Here is a 26482-nt window from a genome sequence, read left to right on the forward strand (position 1 = left end):
AACTTTAGGTCAGGTTTTGCAACATAGGATAAATATGCTGCATCTGTGTACTGACATACAGTGATAGTAGAGAATCTCTTCCTTCTGGCATCTCTTCAGGATAAGGATTTTATATATATATACACACATATATATATATATATATATTCATTGAGATAATTATCCCACCTTTCTTTGGGTGCGTTCTTTATTTTTAGCTTCCTAAGCAGAAGTGTTGACTTCTGATTTGCTAAATTTTGTTAAATAATGAAGTATGTTGGTACACTAAAAACCTCTATCTAAAAAAAGATGAAGAACTCTGGAGTAAGGTTCAGAAGGAGAACAAGCAAAGTTTTTACTGAATATTTCAAAGGATACTACCTTTAGCTGCCTATATTTAGCTTTTCAGCTTGCTTAGAAGCTTTTTTTGTAAGACTTCCTCTAACATTTAAACAAAGATAGAAAGAAGTACAAGAAAAATATAGCCATTATAAAAGCAAAGGACCTCCAGTAGCCAAGATATTATATACTTAGTATTATGAGACTAAGGTTTTATTTTATTTTCAAATCTGTTTTATTTTCACACAGAGAAAGGGTTCACATTTTTTATACTGGAGGTATCGAACTTGATTTTACAAATCATGTTTGGATTATCAAGGTGAGTAGTTAGGATATTTCTGAGTCATAACAAAAATCAATGGGTACAAATACATCGGATTAGGTATCATAACATAGCTTTTAAATGCTACCATACTGAAATTATTATAATACAAAATCCAATACTTTTGACAGCAAGTATTGGTTTTAGTATTATATTTCATTGTACTGGACAGACTTTTCTGGTGCTGCAGGTTAAATAAGAACCCTGAGTGATAATTTCAGAAGACAAATGTAGGTACTGAAAGTCAACAGCACTTATGTATTTCTTTCCTATTAACTCATGCCAGAGCCTCATTGTCCTTTGACTGCATTTGTTGATAAATAGACAGTTTAGACTTAAGCAATAGAAAAATACATGCTTTCTGAAAAATTCCACACCACTTGTCATGAAAGAAAAATCCAGAGAAAGATAAGTAGCTAAAACAAGGTGGAGAGAAATAATTCAATAATGAAATTATGAAATACAGTCAATACACAGAGACACTTATTTGCTCACTTACAATACTTCAATTTATCTGATGTCAGTGGAGTAAGCTAAATAATTATTTTAACCAACTGCTTCCAGTCAAAAGCCTGCTTCTAAGGATGCAACGGTTTGGCAAATTCATCAGCATGCTAAATTACGTCTCCATGTACATGAGCTCTTAGTAAAGAACTTAATTTAATACTCTTAAGATAAAAGGCACCAATCCAAACCCCATTTCATTTCTAATAAGCATTGAATACAAAAGTAATGAATTTGCTAACTAACTAACCAAGAGGATATTGTAATATTTTGGAGTTGTATGTCAGTATTTACTAAAGAGAAGGAATGTCCTGTAAGAGGTTGACCTTAGTTATGCAGGCTCATCAAGGTACGTTGTAGAAGTACCTGAAGTCTTCTATGATGTCAAAGAGCAGTCATACCTGACTATTTCTCTTACAATGTTCTCTCAAATAATTATTGATTAAAAATTTTATTCTGTGCTGTGTGAAAAATGTCATCATGAAAGGAAAAGAAAAAAAAACAAACAACAAGCAATAAATGAATTTCCCTTCTCACTGTAACTTCTAGAGCCTGGTCAAACTATGGCCAACATCTGTGGAAGATTTATCATTCAGTCTGAAGGCAAAAAAATAGTTAAGATTTATCGGAGTGATATTTATTAACTGCAAGTGTAACAGTATATGCAAGCCAAGCATCTTGTTTCCATATTCTGTCATATGCATTAAATATCGATTGACCCATTTATGGAGGACATTCCAAACATTTCATACTATGAAGAGCTTAGGTAGGGTTACATTTCTTGTTTTAAACATTCTATTTAAAATTATTTAAACCATTTTAATGTTTTTAAACACCATCATGAATCCTGTAGCAGAATAACTAGAGGATGCATCAGTACTTTTCATATCACTGAACACTGTAAAAGTATCAGCATTTATTTAGAATAGCTTCATTTTTCGCCTGCAGTAAAGTCACAGTGTATATTTGAGGCTGCCCAGAAGAAATACTTAAAAAAAACCCTCAGATCTTTATTTGTCTGAAGAATTAAAGGAATAATGACTTCAGAATATATTTTTTTAAGTTATATAAGTTCTTTATAGTCATTTTTTCTCTGTTATTTCATCTGTACTGCCAGTTGCTTTTGTGATGAAGAAACTAAATTGTACAAAGATAAGAATCCTGGGGACCCTTAAAATAAATGAAAATATTTTAATGGTCATTCAAATGCCATAAATGTTAAAGTTTCTCTTAAGATCTCTACAGACTATTGAAAAGAAAATAGCATTAGAGAACTAAGAAACTTTTTTCTCCAAATCCATTGTAGTTCTGTTAGAGCACTAGAAATTAGATCCTTTGGAAATAAAAGAAAAGGAAAAAAGTTTAGGTGCAGAGAAATTTTATATTTCCCCCAACTTTTTGGTAGAAATTAAAATACAGATTTTACCTAAGGTATAGCAAAGTCTTCATTCCTTCTCCTTTAATATAAAATTTCAAGTGTAACCTGCAGTCAGGAGGCTAGTTTAAAATACACATCTCATATTACCAAACAAATATTATTTCTGAGTGAACTATGTTATACAGGTGCTAAAATTTGATAATTAATTACCTGAATGAATCAGGAGAATAGTGCATAAACTACCTAATTCATTAATAATCTATCCTGTATCTTATATCTAAATTGATGTTTTTTTAAATAATATAGAGGGGGGAAATATACTAATGCTTCTATGTTTTTGACACACTTAAATTGCTAGGGCTATCATTTTAATTGCTTGCTGCAGCAATCCCAAATAGATTTCTCACACCAACATGCTCTAAGAAACTTGGCTGAAACCTAAATTGTTGCTTTGTCGTACTTTGAATTTGCTTGACACTTAGAGTGACCAGTTTAGGTTTAATTTGTATTCCTTACTGCATTTTTACCCCAGCGTGGCAGGTGCAGAACCCTGCAGTTGATGTTGTGCTCACCAAATTGCAAGGACATGTGCTAAGAAAGGGATTCTGCTGGCAGGCTGCAGATATACACAGACATGGGAGGACAGTGTAGGTGTTCCAGGGTAGGACTACAACAGTCTATTCTGGTCCAATAACTGGAGTAAATTTCTCAGGTTTTATAATTTTTTTAATAGAGGAAAGGAACTACATATCATGGGATCTTACCCTCTCTTAATCAGAACTGTTGTTTTCCCATTTCCCTTTCATAAAGAGGAATAGACAAACATTAGACAGGTATTAAGATCCTTGGCCTTGCTGCCATGTGTATACAAGTTCCACTTCTTTGTCCTTCTTTTTGTTTCCAGTGCTAAATGCAATTCTGATGCTATAGAAGACCAAGAGTTCTTGATACCATCAGTTAATTTAATGAACAGAACCCACTAGTATTGCAATTAAAATCACACTTATTCTAGTGAATTCCCCATGTTATTTGATACTGTTTCACTTGTCGCCAGTGGTCTGGGACCACCCAACTTCTGGATTTTTGCTGTAGCACAAAAGAGAAAATGAAATGAGATGGAGGCAGGAAGAACCGGTGGCAGCTGGGTCTTTGAAAATGACACTATGGAATATCGCCTAAAAATCCTCGAAGTACTACGGTGGAAGTGTAACATGAGAACCTTCTCACCTTTTTAAAGGAACCTGAGACAAAAAAAGAGGAAAGAAGAGAGGCTTCTGGTATAAACGTAAAATATTTTGGCTTGTAAAGCAGTAAGAAAAGACATGCAATGATGGAATAAATAAGAAAAGGAAGAAAATGAATAGAGGAATAGAGAATGGGTAGAGGAAGGGAGAGTAAATACGTGTTTAACTTTATATAAGCGATATTTTCTATAGTGCTATTTTCCAGTTTCCTGGCAGAAGTCCTACCATTGCTGATTTTAGGAGAAAGAACTGGGAAGGCTGTTTTAAGAACTCCTTTCTTTAGCTTTGCTGTCTACTCTGAACTCTGTAGTCAAATGTGGGATTAACTGCATGACCACCTATACTGCTCTTAGTCATAACAGGAAAAAAATTTATTATTTTGTACACTTAAGAGTTTAACTTCTTTTTCTTCCCATGAATAATTCCATGGATAAATTCACCCACAAAATCCTGTTACATGAAACTGTGACTTTCAAAGAGATTCAGGAAAGGGATTTCAAGTTTGCAATATTATATACAGTATGGAAGTCTGCTGTCAGTTATGTGGTTGCACCTTCACTCTCCTGTTTTCTCCTACTTGTTTTGTCAAGGGGAAAGGATTTGGCTGTATAATAACATTTTCCAGCATTGATCCTGACTGATCTATGAGATTTTGTACAAATACAAAACATAATTATATTTCACAAGCATACCTCTTAGCCTTTTCCCACTTTTCCCCTTCCATTTGTTTTAGTTTCCGAACTGTATTATTAGTTTTATTTGTCTGAGCGGTGATATTACTGTGACAGTACCATTTTTGTCCTTCCATTTATTTCCAGTCTTTAACGCAAATACAGTTGAAGGGTTGAAAAAGTACCCTTAGCTGATCCTGCTGCGATGCAGTTCAGTAGCATGATCCTCTGACATCAGCAGTATTGTTATTCTAATCGGTTTCATACAGCTTGCTGAACTGTGATGACAACCTTAGCGTTCTGTGACATCTGGGCAACACCTTGTTGGAAAACAGACTGTTCTGCAGGATTTTTTTCCCTCCAAATGAATCATAGAAATTAGAGATAGAAAAGATCAAATCAGAAGCAGTAATATAATTCCCTTCTGTGAAAGTGGATAAGTTACTCAGGCAAATCTATTTGGTCTCCAAAATATTGTCATCATGGTAAAATGGGATGATATTCAAAGGGAATAGATGTCCTGACATTGAAAACACACCAGCCCAGTGAACTGTAGAAAGAGCAGTCCAGGCAGCTAGCAGAGCCAAAACCAGGGTTGCAGAACTCGAGACATCCACCACCACGCCTGACTGCCCTGGGTTCTAACTTCTGCCTGCATGACAGCAGGGTTTGTTCACTCACTTCATTGTCATTACAAGCCTTCTTGCTGTTTTATTTTATGTCTTAGTTCATCCTTGGCTGGGTGGACAAACAAAACCTAAGTTAATCATTTAAACAGAATTATGTCTGACTGGATTAGTTGTCATGACTTCATATTTTGGTGAAAAACACCTATAGAACTTAATAAAACACTAATAGATACTGAATGGGGCACATAACTATAGCGATATTAATTCTGAGTGTCAGGAAATATGAGTGCATCAATTCAAACTTTTGTCAAACAGCAATTGAACTGTTTATTTTATCAACATCTACTGGAGATTTGTCAATTAAGTGTTTAAAAACCTGAATTGTTGACTTCAATTTCAGGATCATTTATTTAACAAGAGCCACTTTCATCTAGTATTTCAGTATTATAAAACTACAAAACTGTATGACAGTGCCAGTTTCTTACAATCTTGTTACCAAAGTAAGTATATATTAGCTAGATATTACTCTGATCAAATTTTAGAGGGTTCCGTAAAAGAAGAGAAGCCTTGCTCAATTTGCTGCTGCTTCTAAAGCAAAATATCTTGGATGTAAACCTACTATGTAGAGTCTCAAAGCAAAATATTTCTTGGCACTGCATAATGTAACAGAAAGATGACTGTATCTTGAGGTTCACTGGTAGTTCTGACTGCTATTATTTAAAGTCCTTTTCAAAACTGCACTTCTTAAATATCCTTACAAAACACCCAAGCCCTGAACGACTCTAGATTTTTAAGTTTAGGTCCACAAAAGATCTTCAGTCAACTTCTGTCTGTTCCTACATTAGGCACAATTGTGCATACCCAGAAATACCTCAGTCTTGCCAGTACTGAGATAGTCGATATCCTGTGCACATACTAAACCTACTGCCTAGTACAAATTCAGTAGTCCTATCATGCGAGAGGTCCAATACAAGAGATATTTTCAAAGAAGCCCTGACATGTCATACAGAACTGCCAGAGGCAAGGTACATCCCCAAGTCTGTAGCACTCATCCAGCATATGGATTCAATTCCTTTCTCTGCCTGACAGCAAAACTCACATTGCTTTCCTCTCATGACTGAACCACCAAAAATAGCAGTGCCAAATATTTTTAGATTGTAAGAAGGAGAGCAGTAGCTGTCTCACACATGTGCCATGGGACTGCAGAAAAAGATGGCAGGTGCTAAAGTCACAGAAAACTGTACGCTGTTTGGCATATCTGCAAAACTACTTAATCGCATCTACATACTGTTTGGCTACAGTCAACTTGGACCTGACATCAAAATCCTCCTTTCCTTTATTCTGAGTGTTATACAATTCCTTGCTGCCATTTTCTGCCAATTACTCTTTCATGCATCTAATCTTCTTGGCCAGAAGATGGCATAGGCATTTCAAATTAAATTGTTGCTGCAGCTTCACTGCAAGTTTCTTTATGATAATTACTATCATCTAAATGCAGTATAACATTTTATTTTCAGAGTGCATCAGAATGATCTTTCATTTATGCTGTGCTGATTATGTCAAATTTTCTTCAACTTGCAGCACCCTGGAATAAAGTATTACAATATGGATCATTCTGATAACATAATCTTTAACAAATCTGTTCTTTCATATCTCTCAAATATACTGTTATATAGTTCTCCAGCTGTCCAGACCTTTAAGACTCAGCACTGTGAATTTCTATCAACTGCAGCTAACAATTGAGGTTACTTAGGTCCCTCCAGGATCTGAACTTGTCTATGATACTCAGAATTTCTACCTTAGTAAGATTATAAATGAGTTCAAACCATAAATATTTCATACTCTCTGCTCAGTGCTAACAAGCTAGCTACCTGACATCATTACAGCTGCAGGCAATTGCCATGTCTGTAATTACACAGCTGGTTTCATTACTGTCCCAACCAAATGATATTAATAGAAGGTCTGAAAATCCCTTCCGTTATATGACAGAGATGTACATTTGAATGAGGTTTTATGAAAATTGCTAAGTAATACAAGGTCTTTTTTCACCTCAAAAGAAATGAGAAAGGTTTTCCTGCATGTGATTAAAGCTAAAAGATTCATTGTGGGCTTTAAGCCTTTCAAATTTCCCTGCATCACCACCTGGAGCATCAGGGTTAATTTGCTAATGAGAAGCAAAACCCACAGGCCCATCACACTATTAAAATTTAATGTGCACATGGACTTCTTGATTCAGGTCAGGTTTATAAATAGTGCCTTTAGTTTAAAAATAGGCTTTTCAGATCTAAGGGAGTTGATATTATGATCTGTAAAGAGAATGAGGCTCCCAGGAGTAAATGGAGCTTATGTAATATTTATTCCTACATTTCTGCTCAGCTGTTTTGTGCTATTTTGATGCTGACCTCCAAGGACTGTTAGTTTCTTAAACCTTTCAAATCTTTCTTCAGTGAAGCTGAGGCTGTCTGCATGCTCACTTACCTAGGTAGCCTTACTTGGCTTTGGGATTTTGCCTAAGAAACAGTGGCCAATGACCCCACTTACAGGTATTTTCACTTAACAATTTTTATTGCATGCAGCCTCTGTGGAATCCCGAACTGTGCTGCCTACAAAGATTATGGACAGGTCTTCCTTTTCTTGAAACTTCATGACTGGTTTACATCACAGGGAGAAGAGTTACTGAGCATGTAGAGTTGAGCTCTGTCTCCAGGTACATGAAGAAGGACATTAAGTTTTCATTAGGCACTCACAAAAACAACTTTCAATACTTGGCTTTATAGTTGTTTGTGATGTTTTAGAAGTGAAATACCAATGTTAATGGAACAACATTCAGAGCAAAAATGTTCCTGGAATATGAAACAAATCTAGTGTTAACCTGTCATTGAGACACCATTTTGTGCATGGAAACAGCCGTGAGAGAAGCAGAGGCATGACCAGTAGGCAAGCCTAAGAAAATGCCTTTGTAAGGAAGAAGTTCAGCTCTTAGTGGCAAAATGAAGCATATTGTATTGATGTCCTGTTTTTGTTAAAAACAAGACCAGTTATCCTTTAGTGAATTTTCCTTTCGGCTAAGTTCTTCTAAGTAACTGCACTTTTCTGAATATTTGTCTGCATGTTTCTTGCTCCAAGACAGATAAGAGTGACCAATGGAATGCTGAAGAAGCTCATGTTTAGATTTATTGCTATGACAGCCAAGAATATTGATAAGATTTCACACATTGTGTCATGAGAGGGGCATATTTGCAAGGAGGGGTGGACAGAACAGGTGACTAAAACTGACCAACTGAGTATTCCACCCCATATACGTCATACATGCTATATAAGAGGGAGATCATATAGGTCTCACTCTCTCCTACCATGGCTGGCATCTGAAGAGGACCCTGCCAATGGTGCCTGCAAATATGAGGCCTGGTCCCAGGCCTGCATCCCTGCATCCAGTTTCTGGTTTGCTGTGCAGTCCCACCCAGGACTTCCAGGTGCCTGCCCTGCAGCTGTTGGAGCCACGCTAGCTCCGCCCACCACTGGAGGGGTTAAACGCTGCTCTACCCCAGGAATTTCAAGATTAGTTTTGTATATTTTGTATATTTTCTCTATTTATTAGTACCATTTTTAAAGCCTTTAAAACCTTTTTCCAATTTAAAAGCCTCTCTTCCTTTTTCCTCCTTATCACCTTCCCTTAGCGAGGACTTTATCAACTGCGGGGAGGGTGGAGGGAATAACAGAGAGCATCTGCAATGCTTTATTGTCGCCTTGCAATTAAACCTTGACAATTAAGTATTACACTTAGCTTTCTAATTTTCCTTTCTTCATAAACTAGCCCAATGCCTTATTTCATGTGATAACTTATATTCTGCAGAGACTTATTTGCTCCTGCTGTTCATTTCTAAACCAGATGCTTTATCTGCTATCTATCAATGCTGTCACTTTTGCTGGGTGTAGATGTGTTAGTACAATCCTGTGTTAAGTTATAACTACGAGGTACCACATTTAAATTTTTTACTTCCTGCTGCAGGAATTCATTTGCATGCACCTCATCTTAGTTTTGTTTTCAACTGGCAGCATAAAACCCCAATTCACATTCTGAGAAAAGGCTGGATTAATGAGAAACACTTCAAAATGCTAAAAAAATCTGTAAGTTATCCTTGAAGAAAATCAATAGAAGTATTTGAGTGATCAGAAATTAGTACTTTAAAATGTAAATAAAAACCTCAGTGCTGTTTAACAAGTAAAATCTGTGGTCATAACAATCATGACAATATTATATTTGAATGCATTATAGCTTCTAGAAAACCTGTTCTACATTTATAGCAAAACATCCTATTAATTAAGCCCAGTTACGAAACAATCACAAGTGACTGTTAACGTATCTGGAAATATCTGACAAACAATAAAAAAAAAAAAAAACAGTAGATAAGGATGGCATGGACCTGGTAGTTAGAAATTAAGTTTTATTGTGTAACTGGTCCAACATTGCAAATGGTTACGCTGTCTTCTTTCCTTAAAGATATACTTAAAAAATAAACATTAGAGATCCAAGTTGATGGCCATTGGAACAAAAACTTTGCACGTTATTTTGATGGTATCTGCATGTAGTATTTGGTCTTACCTAGAAGCAAAAGCATCTCTCCAGTTAGCAGAAAGATTCTGTATCCTTCAGATAAATTTGGTGCAACTTGAAGCACTAATGTGTAAACAGGAAATGTTATATACTTAAAAATGCAGCAACATGATGAAAACACGATGGTGTCTGGAAAGCATTTGTTATAATAAGCTGACGCATTATTTATGTGGGAAATAATTTGAAATAGGTGAATAGAAACAGCAACCTGGTACAAATATTAGTAGGTACCGTAATATCTTGGAAAAAAGGGATGAGAAATACTAGCCCTACCAGTGTTGCCAACAAACTGAGAACTTCTCTACAATTAATTCACATGTCCTTAGTGACAAAAAATTCTAGCTGGTGTTCTTAATGCTTCAAAACATTGTTATTTTGTTGAGCCATTACCTGTTTTTACAATATATATTTTTTTGCTCAAGCTAAAAGTTTTGGAGGAGTTTAAATACTTCATAGTCTCAGCACTTCAGGTAAGAGCTCTGCAGACCGTATCAGTTCTCCTAATATTGCAGAAAGAATTAATCCTTTTTGATCTGCTGATGAAGTGCTCAGCCCTCCAGTCTAAGTCTATGGGAAGCATTCAACATCACTTAGACTAAGTATCTGTAACTTTTTCAATTGATATTCTGCACTTATTTAAGTTGCTAGACATTTCTGGAAACTTCCTAATTCCCATTAACTGAAGGACATAATTAGCACTAAATCTAGGGGAATAAGAACCCACATAGTAATTTGTCTGTGCTACACAGATACAAGTTGCTATTTGTGTTTGCATAATATATACAACTACATCATGTAGTTCTTATTTGATGTTCTTATATTCATTTTGACACCACAACAATCCCATAAGCATTTTTAAATAATCTCTCAAAGTTATTACACACAGTTCATGTTGCATTTTGCTCTTGGAGAAGTCAAAGTGTCTGGGAGAGCACTTGTTAGTTTTTTCTTGATTTAAACCAGTTTTTTATTCAGGAGGTAGGTCTGATGTTACTATGTACTGAGCAGAAAGGCATCTTTTTCAGTAAGAATGGTGAAAATACTTAATGGAACGTTGCTCTAGAATTCATCTAAGGGCATAGCCTGCTAAAGCTGGTTACAAATATGTTATCTATTCCCACATACATTTGTAGCGCATCTGCTTAAGTTGATTAAAGTTAATTTGACTTATGTCAAAGTAAAGAAATTCAACCTCTACCTTCTCGGTTCAGCCAACTTGCATTAATGCACAGTAATGCATTCTTAAGTTACATAATTCATATTTTTTTCACAGCAATGTGATCTCACTCTCTAGAGAGAACAAATGCTTTTTGTTCAAGGAAGAGTTATTCAAGATTTTGGTTATGTGGGTTTTTAAAGGGTTCAGTATGGGAATTCAGGCTTTGTTTATAGCATTCTGTTCAAACCCGATGCTGAAGATGAAAATTAAATTTTTCCTATAAATATATATAATGGAACTCACATCTACAATACCAGGTGTTCCACAAACACAGCAGTTTAATCTCAGAATATGCCATTAAATATATGGGAATTTAATAGAATATCCATATTTTCCACTGGTGGCAGGTGCCTATGTCTAGGATCATATTATTAAAGTGTATGTTATACAACATGTGAAAGTGAAAGTAATTTCATATCCAACTTCAGAGTATGAAACAATGAGCCTCTAGATATCTAACAAACTAATCTCAAACACATTTTTATTTGAACTTCCTGCTTTTAAAGAAAACGTTTCTGTGATCACAAGGAAAAATGTATCTGAACTCAAGTTTGAAGTTAAACCTGAAAGGCAGGTTGAAAGTCTTCTCTGCAAGCAGGTATCTGTTTTTCAGAGAGTTTCTAGCCCAATGCTTTGGTCATCCAGCTGACACACTAACCATAAGCTGACAGCCTGAGACTTCGTTTCCAAGCTTATGATTTTTTTTAAAAAGACAGGCTCCCAGGGTATCCTCCTAGCCTTCAATTTCCATATGAAGAAGCCTGTATTTCCAAGACTCTCAGAGTTTGTTGCTCTATGGCTGCTGACTGAGAAGATAAGCTGGGACAACCATGGTGCACCAGTTTATGGAAGCCTAAAATCTGGCTGATTTGAAGCCAGAGCGCCTACTCTTCCTGGACTCAGTTACTCAGTTACATCCAAAGCACAGGGCTGCTAGAAGTATTCAGAGATAAGTATAACACAGGTCTTATTTCAACAAAGGGAAGACCTCTACACACTTTTAGCTTTTTTCTTATAGCTGAACCTTTTGGCTCAAGTGTGTAAATATTGATAATATTAACAATATCAATGGAGAGCACCAGGAGAATTTTCAGTGGATGGCACAGAGAGAAGCTTGGGATGGGCAGTCTTCAGCTAAACATAAAAAAATTAAACAAATGTAAATAGGATCCTTTTAAGTATTGCATATAAATACATGTCTTGGCTCTTTTTTCCATTGGAGTTTCTATAGTGCCATTTAATCAAACCTGCAATATTCTGGATAGGGAAAAAAAACCCTGCCAACAGCAACTTTTCATTCACTTTCTACATCTTGATTCATAAGATAAACACAGAGCTCTGAGTTTCATACAGTCTCTTTATCCATTATTGTATCGATTGCACTATGTCAAGGACAAATTCTGAAAACAATGTTTTTTTCACTTGTCTTCTTCTTAAAGGAGATATTCTATTTGTGTTGAAATGATCTAGAATTCTGCCAAAGCCTTCAGGATAAGTGTATTTCAGACAGTGAATTCCTGGGCAAAAGAAAAAACAACTACAACAACCATCAAGAGGAAGTTAGTTATGAAACCAGATATAAAATATATTTAACTAGTGTAGCAATCTTTTAACTGAGGCCATTTGTCCCACCTGCCAGTATAAATATCAAATGTGATGCTTCGTGCATGTATCAACATTTAAAAAATAAAAAACAACAAGTAGCATCCCAAGCTAGATAATTTCTATTCTTTTCTCTGTAGGTGTATGTGGATTTAATATTTCTACCTGGCCATTTAAAACATGTGATTAGAAAGAGAATATGCACTTTAAGATATGTGAGATAATATATTAAAAAAATATTGGTTTGAGAATTACAGCAGTAAAAATGCCCTATTGGTCCATAGATAATTTTACCTTTTAACCTATTTTTATCTATTTATATTTTATCTGCTCAAAATAAATGCATAAAAGAGTTCACTAAGCCCATTTTGGGTTAATAAGGAAATTCTACATAATCTAGCAATGTATTTTTCTCATAGGTTGCAATAGGAGCTCATATTTCATCTTCACTAAATAATCTTAGAATTCCAAAATATAATCTCAAACACACAGAGCTATGTCTACATGCATACACTTGGATTTATCTACATACACACATGTACGTATCGTTACACATTTATAGTTTTCTGTAGATATGGACATGAATAACTAGACCAATACATGTAGTAGTTATTTTTTAAAAAATAACAAAATTTATATTGATGTATATTGTGACCTTCTCTTTAGAAACTAGAATGGCTAGGAGGAATTCATATGAGTTATGATTTAAGCGACTAAAAAAAGAATGTATAATCTATGCTCAAAAGATTAATTCAAAACATTATGAGTTCGATTTTCTATGAAGAAAAGTTCTGTCGAGAATTAACAAATCTAAAATAATGTCTTTGTTTAAATTAACAAATGAACCAAGAGAATGGATCATTGCTTAATTTTCCAGTTGGGAGGCAGAGAAAAATATGGCATTGCTATTCTTCGGGAACTGTCCTGGTCACTGCCCAGCATTGGTCCTTTTAATGAGAAGTATGTCTCTCAGTTTAGGAAAGACAACTAAATTTGTGCTCAGCTAGACTCTTAGAAATTCTTACTTAAAATTCCAAAGATGCTACTGACCAAAATATGAATTGCTGGCAAAGAGACTGAAAAAAAAAAAAAAAAATATACACTTGAAATACAAGTGGAAAAAAGATTTTCATTTCAGGACTTGAAAAAATTAAGGGGCAATGTAAGGAATGGGAATTAAGTTAAATATGGAAGGTAAATGCTTTGAAACTGACTACTAACCGTATTATTTGATTTTTCAAGACACACTATCTGTTTAAAACCAAAGCAGGGCTTAAAGTTATTAATATTTTAATTTGGTATAATTTCTGAGTCTGTATGATCAGAAGAATCCAAATAAATGAGATGATAAAAATATTAGGTCATGGTAATTAAAATCAAAGACAGTTTTCTTTTTAAAAGTACAGCTTAAGTTATGTTACTTACTTTTTAGATTAAAAATGAGTGTCTTACTTCTGACATGTAATTTTGATGTAAAAAATAGAAACTAATTACATTTAAAGTGTACCAGTGAAGCTGGTCATTAATATATTGAGAACAGAAATGACAGAAAAGAGTGCAAGAAAAACTAATACTTGCCTTTTAATATTTATTTTACAGGAAATGTGTTTGTTGTAAGCCTGGCAGTTGCCGACTTGGTAGTAGCAATCTACCCATATCCACTGGTCCTCACATCTGTATTTCACAACGGATGGAATCTGGGATACCTTCACTGCCAGATTAGTGGCTTCTTGATGGGCCTAAGTGTCATTGGATCGATCTTCAATATTACAGGCATCGCTATCAATCGGTACTGCTATATCTGCCACAGTCTCAAATACGACAAGCTGTACAGCGACAAGAATTCATTGTGCTATGTTGTTCTTATCTGGGTCCTAACATTTGTTGCTATTGTGCCCAATCTGTTTGTGGGATCGCTACAGTATGACCCCCGGATTTACTCATGTACATTTGCACAGTCTGTGAGCTCAGCATATACAATAGCAGTTGTGTTTTTCCATTTCCTGCTTCCCATAGCCATAGTTACTTTCTGTTACTTGAGAATATGGATTCTCGTTATTCAAGTAAGGCGAAGGGTTAAACCAGATAACAACCCCAGACTGAAACCACATGACTTCAGAAACTTTGTAACCATGTTTGTGGTATTTGTACTGTTTGCAGTCTGCTGGGCTCCTTTGAACTTCATAGGCCTTGCTGTGGCTGTCAACCCAGAAACTATAATCCCTAGGATTCCGGAGTGGTTGTTTGTATCTAGTTATTACATGGCCTATTTCAACAGTTGCCTTAATGCTATCATATATGGACTCCTGAACCAGAACTTCAGAAGAGAATACAAGAGAATTATTGTCAATCTGTGTACAGCAAATGTTTTTTTCCAGGATAGTTCTAATGATGCAGGAGACAGGATGAGAAGTAAACCTTCTCCATTGATCACAAACAACAATCAAGTGAAGGTGGACTCTGTCTGAAAATGAGAATTTTATTATTGTCACTCAACATCATCCAAATAAAGTATCTGTTTTATTAGACCTACTGTTAAATATTATAGTGAAGTATCTCTTCTACATTGAAAGCACTTTGATGAAATTCCTTGCATGGTGTTTGGGAACTCAAGTTACAGAGCTCTGTCAAACAGATTCTATTATACTATGTTGTATCTCTCATATAGCAACACAGTGATATCCTTGAGGGAATTACAGAATTATGCATGGATACTTTTTTTTTTTTCCTTAAATGGAGATAAACGACTAGAAACAGATTGAAGAAGAAGTATCCACATTGCCTGGCTCAATAAAAGAAACCACCAAACTATTCCTACCACTTTCTGCCTGCTGGTTTTGGCTAGGTTATGATTCTAAAGCCTATGAGAACTTATTTAAAGGATGAAATAAGACCATTATGAAATATATTGTGAAATGCGAAGTAAGAAATTGAGGTAATTGAAAATTCATCAGGATTTTTGATAAGTACCCTCTACCTATATAACTTTGTTCCTAACATGGACACTATTGTTCATTTTTTTGGAGAATAAACCTCGCCAGCCCTCCTGGGAATGGCATTCCCAATTGACTTCTCAATTTTAAAATAACTTTTAGGATGAGAAATATATCTGACTGATTATCTTCAAGGCTACAAGGGAAGGAGGATAAATAGCAAGGACAGCAAAGAGCCATGATTCATCAGTCTAAGTAATTTGGGCATGAAAAAAGGTGTAGGAGGGGTGGGAAGAGAAATATAAACTACCATTCTTTCTGAAGAGAGAGTAATTCACTAAATCAGGTGGTGCCCCCAAGGAGTTTCTGGGGAAACACCTCCTAGAAACGTAAGTGAGGAAGGATCATTCTCACTTGTGTACAGCACAGAAGTTCTAAACCTCTGTGAGGGGAAGATTAATGTATGTAAGAGGGACAGTGGGTGAGTATGACAGTTTTTTCTGGTTAGTGGAATCTTAACCTCATGAAACCCTGATAAATACTTGCAGTATGAGAATTTAACATCTTTCTCAACTTGACCACCTGAGACTATAATTTATTTCATAATCTGCCACAGATAAGCTTTACAAAATAATAATTAGGTGTTTACCAAAATGATGAACATAGTGTAATAACCTAGAACAATTAGACAGCTTTAAATAACAGAAAAGAGAAGATGTTACTTATGACACTGGTACAAGGTGGAACACATGACTCTCAGGTCCTGCTATGTGGACTTTCCACAGAGAACAGGCACCTCTTCAGTGAGCACACTGTGAAATGAGGAAGAATAGCTGGACAGGCTGTCTCCTGCAACAATGAATCTCTGTTCATAATGAAGTCCTCTGATGGAGGAAAGCAATTCACAACAATAGGATTCACCTTCAAATTGACCTTAAAAAGAAGGAGTGTTTAGTTCTGGAAAGATGTTCCAACTGTCATACTTTTTCATGCTCAAGTGTTCATACCTACACTGATGTTCAAGTACATGTGAGCTTTTCCAAGCCAATTCCAAATACTTTGACTGGAGCAAAGAGTTTCTTGAATAGCCATCAGACTTCTGTTAATCTATATTAAAACATAGACTTTACCTAAACAGTTAATTTCAATTATAACTTGCTGTACTGGAGATTTTCTTGAGCTTATATCTCTTATAAGAGAAGCTGACAGTCACTCTATGTTACCTAATCGCTTAAACTGTGTAGAGAACTAACAGCATTTTATCTTTCTTGGATCATAGAATAGTCTACCCTTGACTTCATAATAAACTGAAAGAGAACAGATTTATATTTACTTGAAAACAACACTGACACTTTTTCATCTGATCAGTTTCTTACCTTAAAAATAGGTGCCTCATGTTAAGTTGACAACGGAACTGATGAACAACGTTGTAAAACCCTGGAGATGAACTAACAAGTCAATGCATTGCTGAGGTGCTCGACTCATCTTTGTTTACATTTCCCAGTCAGAACTACTGTGTAAATAACCAGCTCTCTTCTATTGTGGTATCATCAAATGATGTGATATGATACATGATTAATAGCATAAAGTATATCACAGCTTTCTTCACTGTGATTTCATCCTTGGAGGATGCTTAGCTCTGTAATTTTATTGCTTTCTGTGTAGCGATTTCAGAACAGCAAAGGAGGCATGACCACCTTATAAGAAAATAAGTTTTTCATGTAAGAAAAAACACTATTTAAATTCTCACAAAACTTGCCTTATTTAAAGCATATTTTCAATGAAAATAATGTCTTATGACGCATCTAACAAAGTAGCATAAAATAGTTTAAATAGCTTAATCATTAATAAATTTAGAATTCTCAAAGATCTTTCGCTTTCCATTTCCAACATAAAATGTACATGTTTGTCATGTCTACATATTTACAAGCCGGTTTAAGATACTGTATCTAATATTGTGGGTTATCTGAGGAATTAAGGTCCCCTGTAATTCACAAGTGCTAAAATATATTTTTTGATGATAATGAAAATGGTTTGCTATATACAATAAAACATACCAAAGGTATATATTTTATTGAATAGGCCTGTAATAAAAATGGAGAGCAATTTTCAGATGTTATTTTGAAATATTTGTATTAAATCTAAATCACAGGAATGTGCACGTTGGTGATTTTATGAGCTGCTAAATATAGCAATAATTTTAATAAATTAATCTCTTGTTTTTCTTTGGGGGGAGGGAAGAGTGTTAGTCTTTAGAATTTAGTTATACTAATATGGATGAAAAATCTGAGAAATATCTGCTTCCCTCTTCAAATTAATTTTGCATTTACTGCCATTCTGAAGTACATTTTTGGTAAGGTTTGCTAAACAACTCATTGCAAAAGTGAAAGAGTAGTGATGTTTAAACTGCAGTAATGATTTATTTTAATAATTTTGTATTGCTTCAAAGAAGTCAAAGTGACTCATGTAAGACTATGAGCAGCCTCATCAGGAGATAATAATGATTTCCTTCCATTCCAAGGAGACAGACTTAGAAACTTAGCAAAAATTAGTACTTCTGTGCAAGTGGATGAGCCATGACATGTTTTTTACATTCCAAGTCATTACATTTTTCCCCTGTATGAAAAACTAGCATAGCACAAATGAATTATTTACAGCTTTATCTGGAAGTTTTAGACAGTGTACTTGTGCTGTAGCAATCATTGGCCCTTAATGGATTTCATTCTAAAACATGAGTCCTGGCAACCCACCACATCTACAGGGGCCCATCCCTCCCTGCTTCCTACTCATTTCTGATCTGAGCCCCAATGAAGCCAAAGGACCTCTGTGCAGGAACAGTGATCCCACTGTATGCAACACCCTGAAGAATTCTAGCCTAATTGACCCTGACCTTATCCTACAATGATTTATTTCTGATATCACAATCTCGATTATATTGACAATCTGGATATGATCTTATATTGTCACATCTTGAACCTTTATAGTTTTATTGATGGTCATCTTCATGACACACTTCATATTAACAAGAAAGTTTAGCATTGTTTCGTATATACCAGCAAAGAAAATATTAATGAATATATTAATATCAATTATCAGGGTATTTATTGTAGTTAAACTGTAACTGCATGCAGCAATGTAATTGCATTTGGAATAGCTCACTTAAGAATGCTTTGCACATTTACTTCTTCCATTAGGCTAGTAGAAGTGCATAGATATGAAGCAAATATATTTTATTTCAGTAGGCATAATACATAGCAATGATTTTACTCTTTTCTTCTTATGTGTTTTAGAAGGTAAGTCTGAATCATCTATAATAAACATGCTGTTGTAATCAATCTGTATTACAGTGTACAGCACATCTCTCTAGAAATGGTTAGTATTGCTCATTTTTCTTCTTTTGGACCACTTTTGAAATTATATAATGTTAATCTGATTAATTATGGCATATGGAAAGGAACGGTTATTTCCCTTAAACTGCACTGAAAAAAACAATAATGATAAAAAGTTCCTTAAAATACAATACACAAGTACATAAGTGTATGTGGTCAACGAATTTAAAAGAAAAGCTCAGAAACTGTTCTATTTAAACATCTTGTTCACAAACTGTAGTAATACAGGCGGACTGTTCTTCAATTCTTTTCTAATAACTGCACTTTCTAAGTATCATTAATACATTTTAAAAATAGTTAAGAACTACCAATGTCTATCATCTTGTCATTGAGGTTTGGGAAATCACACATGCTAAAGTCAAATTTCTTGGAAGAAAAAATATTCAAGTAATGGCCTGGCTTATAGCCCATGTACTGTATCTCCAATTTTTGCCAGTGTTATGTAAGAATTCCAGTTTGTGTTTTTATGAATTTACTTATTAAAAATATTATTCCTACCTCAAATATGCGTCTGAGAGATTGCAATAAAGAATAGGGTGGAAAAGACAGTATAAGTCAATAACCTTTAGAATTTTTAATAGAAAGAAAAATAAATTCAGCAAAGAAGTACATATATTAATAATAGTCACAGAAAATATTTTCCCTATTGAATAAAATACTTATCACCCAAACCATCCCTATTACCAAACATTGACTAAAGTATGTATTTTGAAAATCTTGTAATTCATAAATATACATACTGATTACTCTGAAAGTTACAACCAAACAGTATTTGAGACACCTCTCATTTTCAGCTCATATAAACCAGCGCAGCTTCACTGATTCATGGCAGCTGAGGATTTTGGCATATTAGATTTCATACATCTAAAAATCAGCTATTTTACACTATTACACAGCAATATATGTTTAATTTCTACAGGACTCATTATTGTCATCTGTTCAGGTTGCGGGAGAATGTGAATTTGCCTGCTAAATATTTGCAAAATTAACCTCATCCAGTGGAACTCTCTGTGATTTATCATTTTTATAAGTAAATATATAAAGCCAGCAGTCTTTTATTTGGCTTCATTCTTGACTGTACAAGTAGTTTCTATTTAGCAGAAAATTGTACCAACACAAGAGATTTGGTCAACTCAGAGACAGTAGGTCGACTTACTATTCTTTCTGCTTATGTTGTGTGGGTGCACAAGGATTTCATTTAATTGCAACAAGACTTTTGATTGCATGCTCGTTTCTACATCCTGAAAGTGCTTAGATGTACACAGATACTCTTCACTATTCTTCAATATGTACAATCATTCAGTTTTTCATAATGTATATAAAGGTTGGGGCAATACAATGAGATTATCAGGTTCAGACAAAAAATATTTTTTCCTTACAACTTAGGCTGTGGAATATTTTTGCAGCAGAGCACTGCCTATACAAACTGTAAACAGGTAGACAACAATTGCACTGATTCACAGCAAGAAGATTCCCTAGTGCTAGCAAGCACAAAAACCCAACCTAGCCTCAGGAAATCCCAAAACCAAGGACTCTTAGAATGATACCTGGAGGAAGTATCCCTATATCCTTGTCCTGCTCTTATCCTCTTCATCAGTATAGATACTGGAGTAGATGAACCTTTTATCTGATTAACTTTGTATGATGTAGAAATGTAAAATAGAACTAATCCAATGCAGTGCACTTTGAAAGACAAAGGGTCTGATAATAATTAATTTGTTTCAAGAAACTGGCAATGTCCTTTTCTCTCCTCTACTAACCGATAACTGCTAATACAGTAAAAACTGCATTTAAAAATATAGCAGTCAAATCCTAGGAAAGTAGCATAGGTTAGACTAGGACACAGCAAGGCAGCCAGTCAAATTACAATTGACTAAGTAGGCTTAGTAACAACAGAAAAACATATGTGGGCAAGAATGACATCAAAATCATAATTAACAGCTTATTAGGGTAAATTAATAATATACTTTTGTTCACTTTTTAATCATATAAGATGCTTAAAAATTCACAGGGAAAAGATTCATTGAGCCCTTTGAAACTATTTTAAAAGTTACATTAAAATATTACATAGATCTGTAGATTATGCATGCATGCTTTACAACCTTCAAGTCGTGTAAAATGACATATCCCACAAATACTATATTCAAGTAGATGCTTGTATCCAGCATGAGGAAATATAGCTACTACAGACACATTAAATCAATTATAAAACCTTTAGATTCTCAGACTTCTGTTTCAGACCGTCTGAGAAGCTAGTATGCCAATAATTTGTTCACTATTTTCTAGTTTTTCATGATAGTTTAACAACATTCAACACCTCTCTCACCATAAATTTTGCCTCACTTAAAAGTAGAAATATTAACTGCTTCATTAGTATTTATATTCACACAGATCATCTCTCCCAACCAATTTTGATGTTAATGCAATTTTTCAGGACAACTCCTAGAAATCCATCTCCTCCCCAAATTACTCCTTTCTCCTTTCCAATCCCAGACAACATGCTTTCTTTCCTCAGTTCTGACCATACTATCAGCTTGGCTGTTCTTATTCCATCTGTCAATACCAGTGAATGTATGCCACAATGTTCTTGACTCTGAAATGGCCCTGTTCTTTTGTGATCTATTATGATCAGTTGTGTTTTTAAGAGTAGTTTGGTGTCAATTAAAGACCATCTTACAGAACAATACAATAGTTTCAGTACTAGTCACCTTCAAGAATCTATGAATTAATAGAAGCATAACAACTTATAACAAGAATAAAACCCCATGGGACTCTATTCTTTAAGTATAACCCTTGCTTTATAATTGTCAAGACAATTTTATTTCTTTTAAATTCTCATGAATCCCATTATTGTCCCTAACTTTTTCTCCACATGTCAAGAACCCAGCTTTTGTACTGAGGGACGAATGGTCACTAGAAGAAGAGTTGCACTTGCAGTCTCCTATGAGATGTGACAGAAAGGAAAATAAAATTCAGGGTAGGTACCACAAAGTATTGAAGCATCTGGGGGAAAAAAAAAAAGTGTCTGTTACCTAAGATTTTAAACAAATAAATTAGACCTTGTTTCAGGAAAAGCTCGGCAATAAGGAATAATTAGTAAGGAATTGTCCCTGATGATACCATCAAAAGGCTGTTATGCGAAAAAGAGTCCATCTTATATATGAAACCAGGGTTTTATTGCTAGTCTAATTAACATTGTAATGGTCTAATAAAAAATTGCAAGTTATTCTTAGTCCACTTGCAATTAAACTAACTCTCCAAGTCCAAATCATCTACTTATTATAGAAAATTCTTACTGATGATATGATTCATGTAATAGTACATGTTAAGCACAGTTTTATGCACAACATTTCCTAGTATCTATGCCTTTTTTGTGTTTTATTTTTTAGTTTTGGTTTTATGTTGTTTGGGGTTTTGTTGTTGTTGTTGTTGATGATGATGATGGTGATTTGTGTTTGTTTTGGTTTGGTTTTGTTTTGTTTTGTGGCCTTTTTTCCACAGTACCTCTGGGTCATTTTTATGCTCCTATCTGTTGAGATGAAGAAGAGGCTGTAAACGTTACAACTCATAAAGTCACTGAAACTTCCAAGGAAAGGATCAGCATGGGTGCAGTTTCTGTGTGTGTAAATTTGTTTATAACACTTTCTTGTTATGATTCTTAACAACACATCTGATAGAAGTAGTGGAATAGTCAGTCCCTCATCCTACAGGAGACAGCATTTGAAGCACAAGAGTGACAGCCCCTAGTGAGAATGCCTGTGTTTGTTGGGATGTTTTTTGTCACGGGAGGCCCAGGAAACACAAAGATACAGGGTAGGTATTTTGTTATTCCGAACAGAATTAAAGGTCTATTATAAAGATGTCTGCTAACAGTTGGGAATCTAAGGGCCAGGCAGTCAGCCTGGTTCTAAATAGAACTCTCTTATGGCTTTGCTTTTATTGTTTCTGTTTTACTCCTTGAAGAGAGATCTTGCATTTGATTCACATATTTCTAGAAAACTGGTGTCTGGGAAAGCAATAATCAAAAGACAGAATAAATCTTATGCAATCACTTCACTGCTTTTAGAAATGAAGTGTTTTCAGAGCAATTAGGACAGTATTCTGAAAGAATTACTAATTAATATGTTTTCTTATTAATACAGAAAAGCAACACTTTCATAATGTTTCCTTGATGTCTAAGAAGTGTTTTCACAATACAGATAATACTACCTAATGAATGATTTTTTCAACAAGTAAAAGAATTCAAAATAAAAGATTCAACTGGTTGTCAAAGAAACAGTTTTCTGTTGTACTGAAACTCAAAATAAAATATGACCAAATGTCCAGAATAACTTTTAAATAATAAGAATAGGTTTCATAATACTTTTATTTAGGGCATAGCTTGCATATAAACACCAACACAAACAAACAAACAAACAACAACAACAAAACACACACACACAAAAAAAAAACAAACCAAAAAAATGAAAAAACTCACAACCAACCAACCAAAAAAACCCCAACCAACTATCACTGTTTTTTGCAGACAAGTATGTATGTTCAGGAAGGCAAGCCAACAGACTGTTGCACTTTCTTGTAAATAACTCTGCCGAGCATTGTTGGGTCACATCTAAAGATAAAAATTAGTTATTATAAACTAACCATCTTATCATAGTTAGGGGCAGATGGAAAGAAAAAGTTCCATACACAGTAGCAACACACAAATAAGGAAATTCAGACCAGTGTCTGTAGTCACATGAAAGTATTCTTAAAGAGGAGTTCGGTTTCAGCCTCATCAGTTACTTTATTTTTTATTTTTCTTCTTCAACATCGCAAACAGTGATGGGCAGTGTTCCATGATACTGAGAACAGCAGTTTAGCATCTGTCTGTGACATTCTTGGTTTCCATTTTTCCTTCTATTTTGGAAGAATAAAATGTTCAAGAAGAACCCTAATAATTCATTCCAAGTATATTTGGATACAGCTGGTTACACATAATTGTAGGCAGTTATGAAAATTAAGTTTGCATTCAGTAAAAGTAACAGCCACAGGAAATTACTACGGCATTTGAAAATCACATATATTATGTTTGTTTTGCCAACACCAAATAACAAACTGAGCTATACTGAACTATTGGACTTAAATTTCCCGTTATCCTACTTTTAATTTCATTTCATTATTTCATTTCATTTCATTTCATTTCATTTCATTTCATTTCATTTCATTTCATTTCATTTCATTTATTATTTCGTTCAACCCTGTCACGGAGGCACCCCGTAGGTTAATTTAAGGGACAACAAGGTCCAAAACCAACTTTTATTGAACCGGTGAGAAACAGGGTTTTAGCACTCCAAAAGTGACTTAAATACAGATTCGGATATCAGTTGAGGAAAATTATTGAGAGGCAGCAACTAATACAACAGGTGGTCCACAGTGTGCATGCACGTGGCTTCACCAAAACAATGCCAGAGCCATCCCTGAGTCCCAGAGAAGTACAAACTTGCCTAAACATGGTGCAGGATTATTTTTAAAGAGATACATGCACTCGTAGTGAGTACGGGAAGTGTGCACTTGCGATTCCGCGAGGGTAAATTTATAATACACCCGCAATCCTGCGAGAGTTAATTTACTTACACGTGCAAGTGTGCACGGAATCCTACACGTGCTTATGTGGAAGCACGGGAGGAAAATACACTCGCGATTGTGCGAGGGGCTCTCGGCGGCCACTCGCGATTGTGGAAGGAAATAATTTATACACGTGCTCGTTTTGGGCACGGAAAGTTACGCATGCAAGTGTGCACGGAAGGAAAATACACTCGCGACTGTGCGAGGAAATAATTTAAAGTACGTGTGCAATTGTGCATAGAAAGTTACGCATACATATGTGCACGGGAGGAAAATATACTCGCGATTGTGCGAGGATTAATTTTACACGCGCTCATATGGAGCGCGGAAAGTTATACGTGCATATGTGCACGAAGAGTATAAATATACTCGCAATCCTGCGAGAAGTTTTACTTACACACATGGCGGCACGGCAAGCGGAGTCCCCATCCCGGGGAGGGGGGCTCTTGGCGGCAGCATCTTGCTCGTGCTCCAAGAGACCCGTGACAAAGGGCGGAGTCTCAACGAGAGTCCCGTTTTTATACTGGCTGATCAGATCTGACTGTGGGCACTCTAGAAGCTTCTCTGCACCCCCACACTGGCTGTGGGTGCCCCTGAAGCCTCCAAACATCCCCCACGCTGGGCTGGGCGCAGCTCAGTGTGCCTTGGCACTCCCTTCTCCTAATGGCCCTGGCCAGGGTGCTCTGGGGCCAAACAAAAGAAGCTGTTAGCCTCAACTAGCAGAGGAAAAGGGAGATGTGCCCACTCCTTCCATACTGAAGGAGGGAGGGGGAGGTGGGGGGGTTGCATTCTGCCACAAACCCTAATGCTTTCTAGTGGTGAGCTGTCAACATAAAACTTTGTAGTGGACTTTGCATGTGTGTGTGCTTGTGTGCGAATGCATGAGTGCTCCGCGGAGGTGGAATGGAACAGTATCTTATAAACTAAACCAAAAGGTTACTTGTTGTTACCAAGACAAGAATTGCTAGTTGCTATATGTTGAAACAACATAAAAGAGTGGCTGCTGCCTTGTAAATCACCCACTGATGGCCCTCACTTCTTTCAGTCTGATTTTTTACGTGCTGGTCTCTGCCAGCTTGAGGAGATGGAAGGTGACCACCATGGTGGCTGCTCTGCAGGCACAGCAGATGTCCTGCTCCAGGGTTACCTCCTGATGCCATGTGTTGCAGTGCTGGGCTTGGTGCTAGCAGAGCCACCATGCACGCTCAGTGCAAGAAGGAAAGGATTCCGAAAGATATTGCTGGTGTTTATGAAGTTCTAGTAGGCATGAACCACACTAAACCCCTGGTAAAAGCCATGCCTGTTTCATTTTACTGTCTGTTAGTCCTAATTCTTTCCTTTCCTAGGCAACAGAGAGCATAACTACTAACACTGGGCATCAAGGTGTTCATGGATTTCAACTGAATCATGGCAGTAGATACTGTGAAGATTTTTTCTTATTTTCAAGGCTTGCAGGAACAGAAAGTGAATATAGTTGGCAGAATTTCATTAGTTTTCAGACATGTAAATTTAGAATTTTTTGAGTTTGCTGCTTCTAAAAAGAAAGCATTTTAACTCTAGAGATGAACTGAAATACAATGTCAGTAATTTATACTAAAATAACAGCATTACTTTTGTTGAAATTTTCTATCTTACACTTATGTCAATATCTTGCAGGTAAAGCCAGTTTGAATTTGTTGGTATTTGAACAGGACATCCAAACAAAAACTTTACAAGTGTTATCAGTAAATTGTATCCAGTCATGATAGTCAGTACTATTCCAAATTTATTATGGAAGATTGGAGGACTTTGTTATCTCATTCAGATTAAATGTATCATTGAGGCATCACTGTTTGTCTTTTTTTAAAGGATATCCCATGAAAGAATAGGTAAGTTATGTCCAAATTCAAGCCTGAGTTATTATATTCTCCTTGCCTAAAAGTCCTTCCTCTGTTTTAGAGCTAACCTGGTCTATTTTTCCTTTAATTTCCTTTCCTTTCCTTTCAAACTAAAAGTTTGGTTAACATTGAGATGCATTATTTCTCCATTGCAACAGGAATTACATTCCCAGGATG

General features: G+C 35.5%; 1 protein-coding gene across 1 annotated transcript in view; it reads left to right on the top strand.

Moving 5' to 3' along the window:
* Nucleotides 1–15030, top strand: part of MTNR1A (melatonin receptor 1A) — a 55868-nt gene extending 40838 nt beyond the window's left edge. Inside the window, exon 2 of the mRNA XM_065061107.1 lies at nt 14102–15030. Within this exon, the coding sequence (XP_064917179.1) occupies nt 14102–14970 (869 nt within the window). The 3' untranslated portion in view covers nt 14971–15030. The remainder of the gene's footprint in view (nt 1–14101) is intronic.
* The last annotated feature ends 11452 nt before the right edge of the window (nt 15031–26482 follow it).

This window comes from Columba livia, chromosome 4 (assembly GCF_036013475.1).
Source record: "Columba livia isolate bColLiv1 breed racing homer chromosome 4, bColLiv1.pat.W.v2, whole genome shotgun sequence".
In the NCBI taxonomy this organism is placed as follows: domain Eukaryota; kingdom Metazoa; phylum Chordata; class Aves; order Columbiformes; family Columbidae; genus Columba; species Columba livia.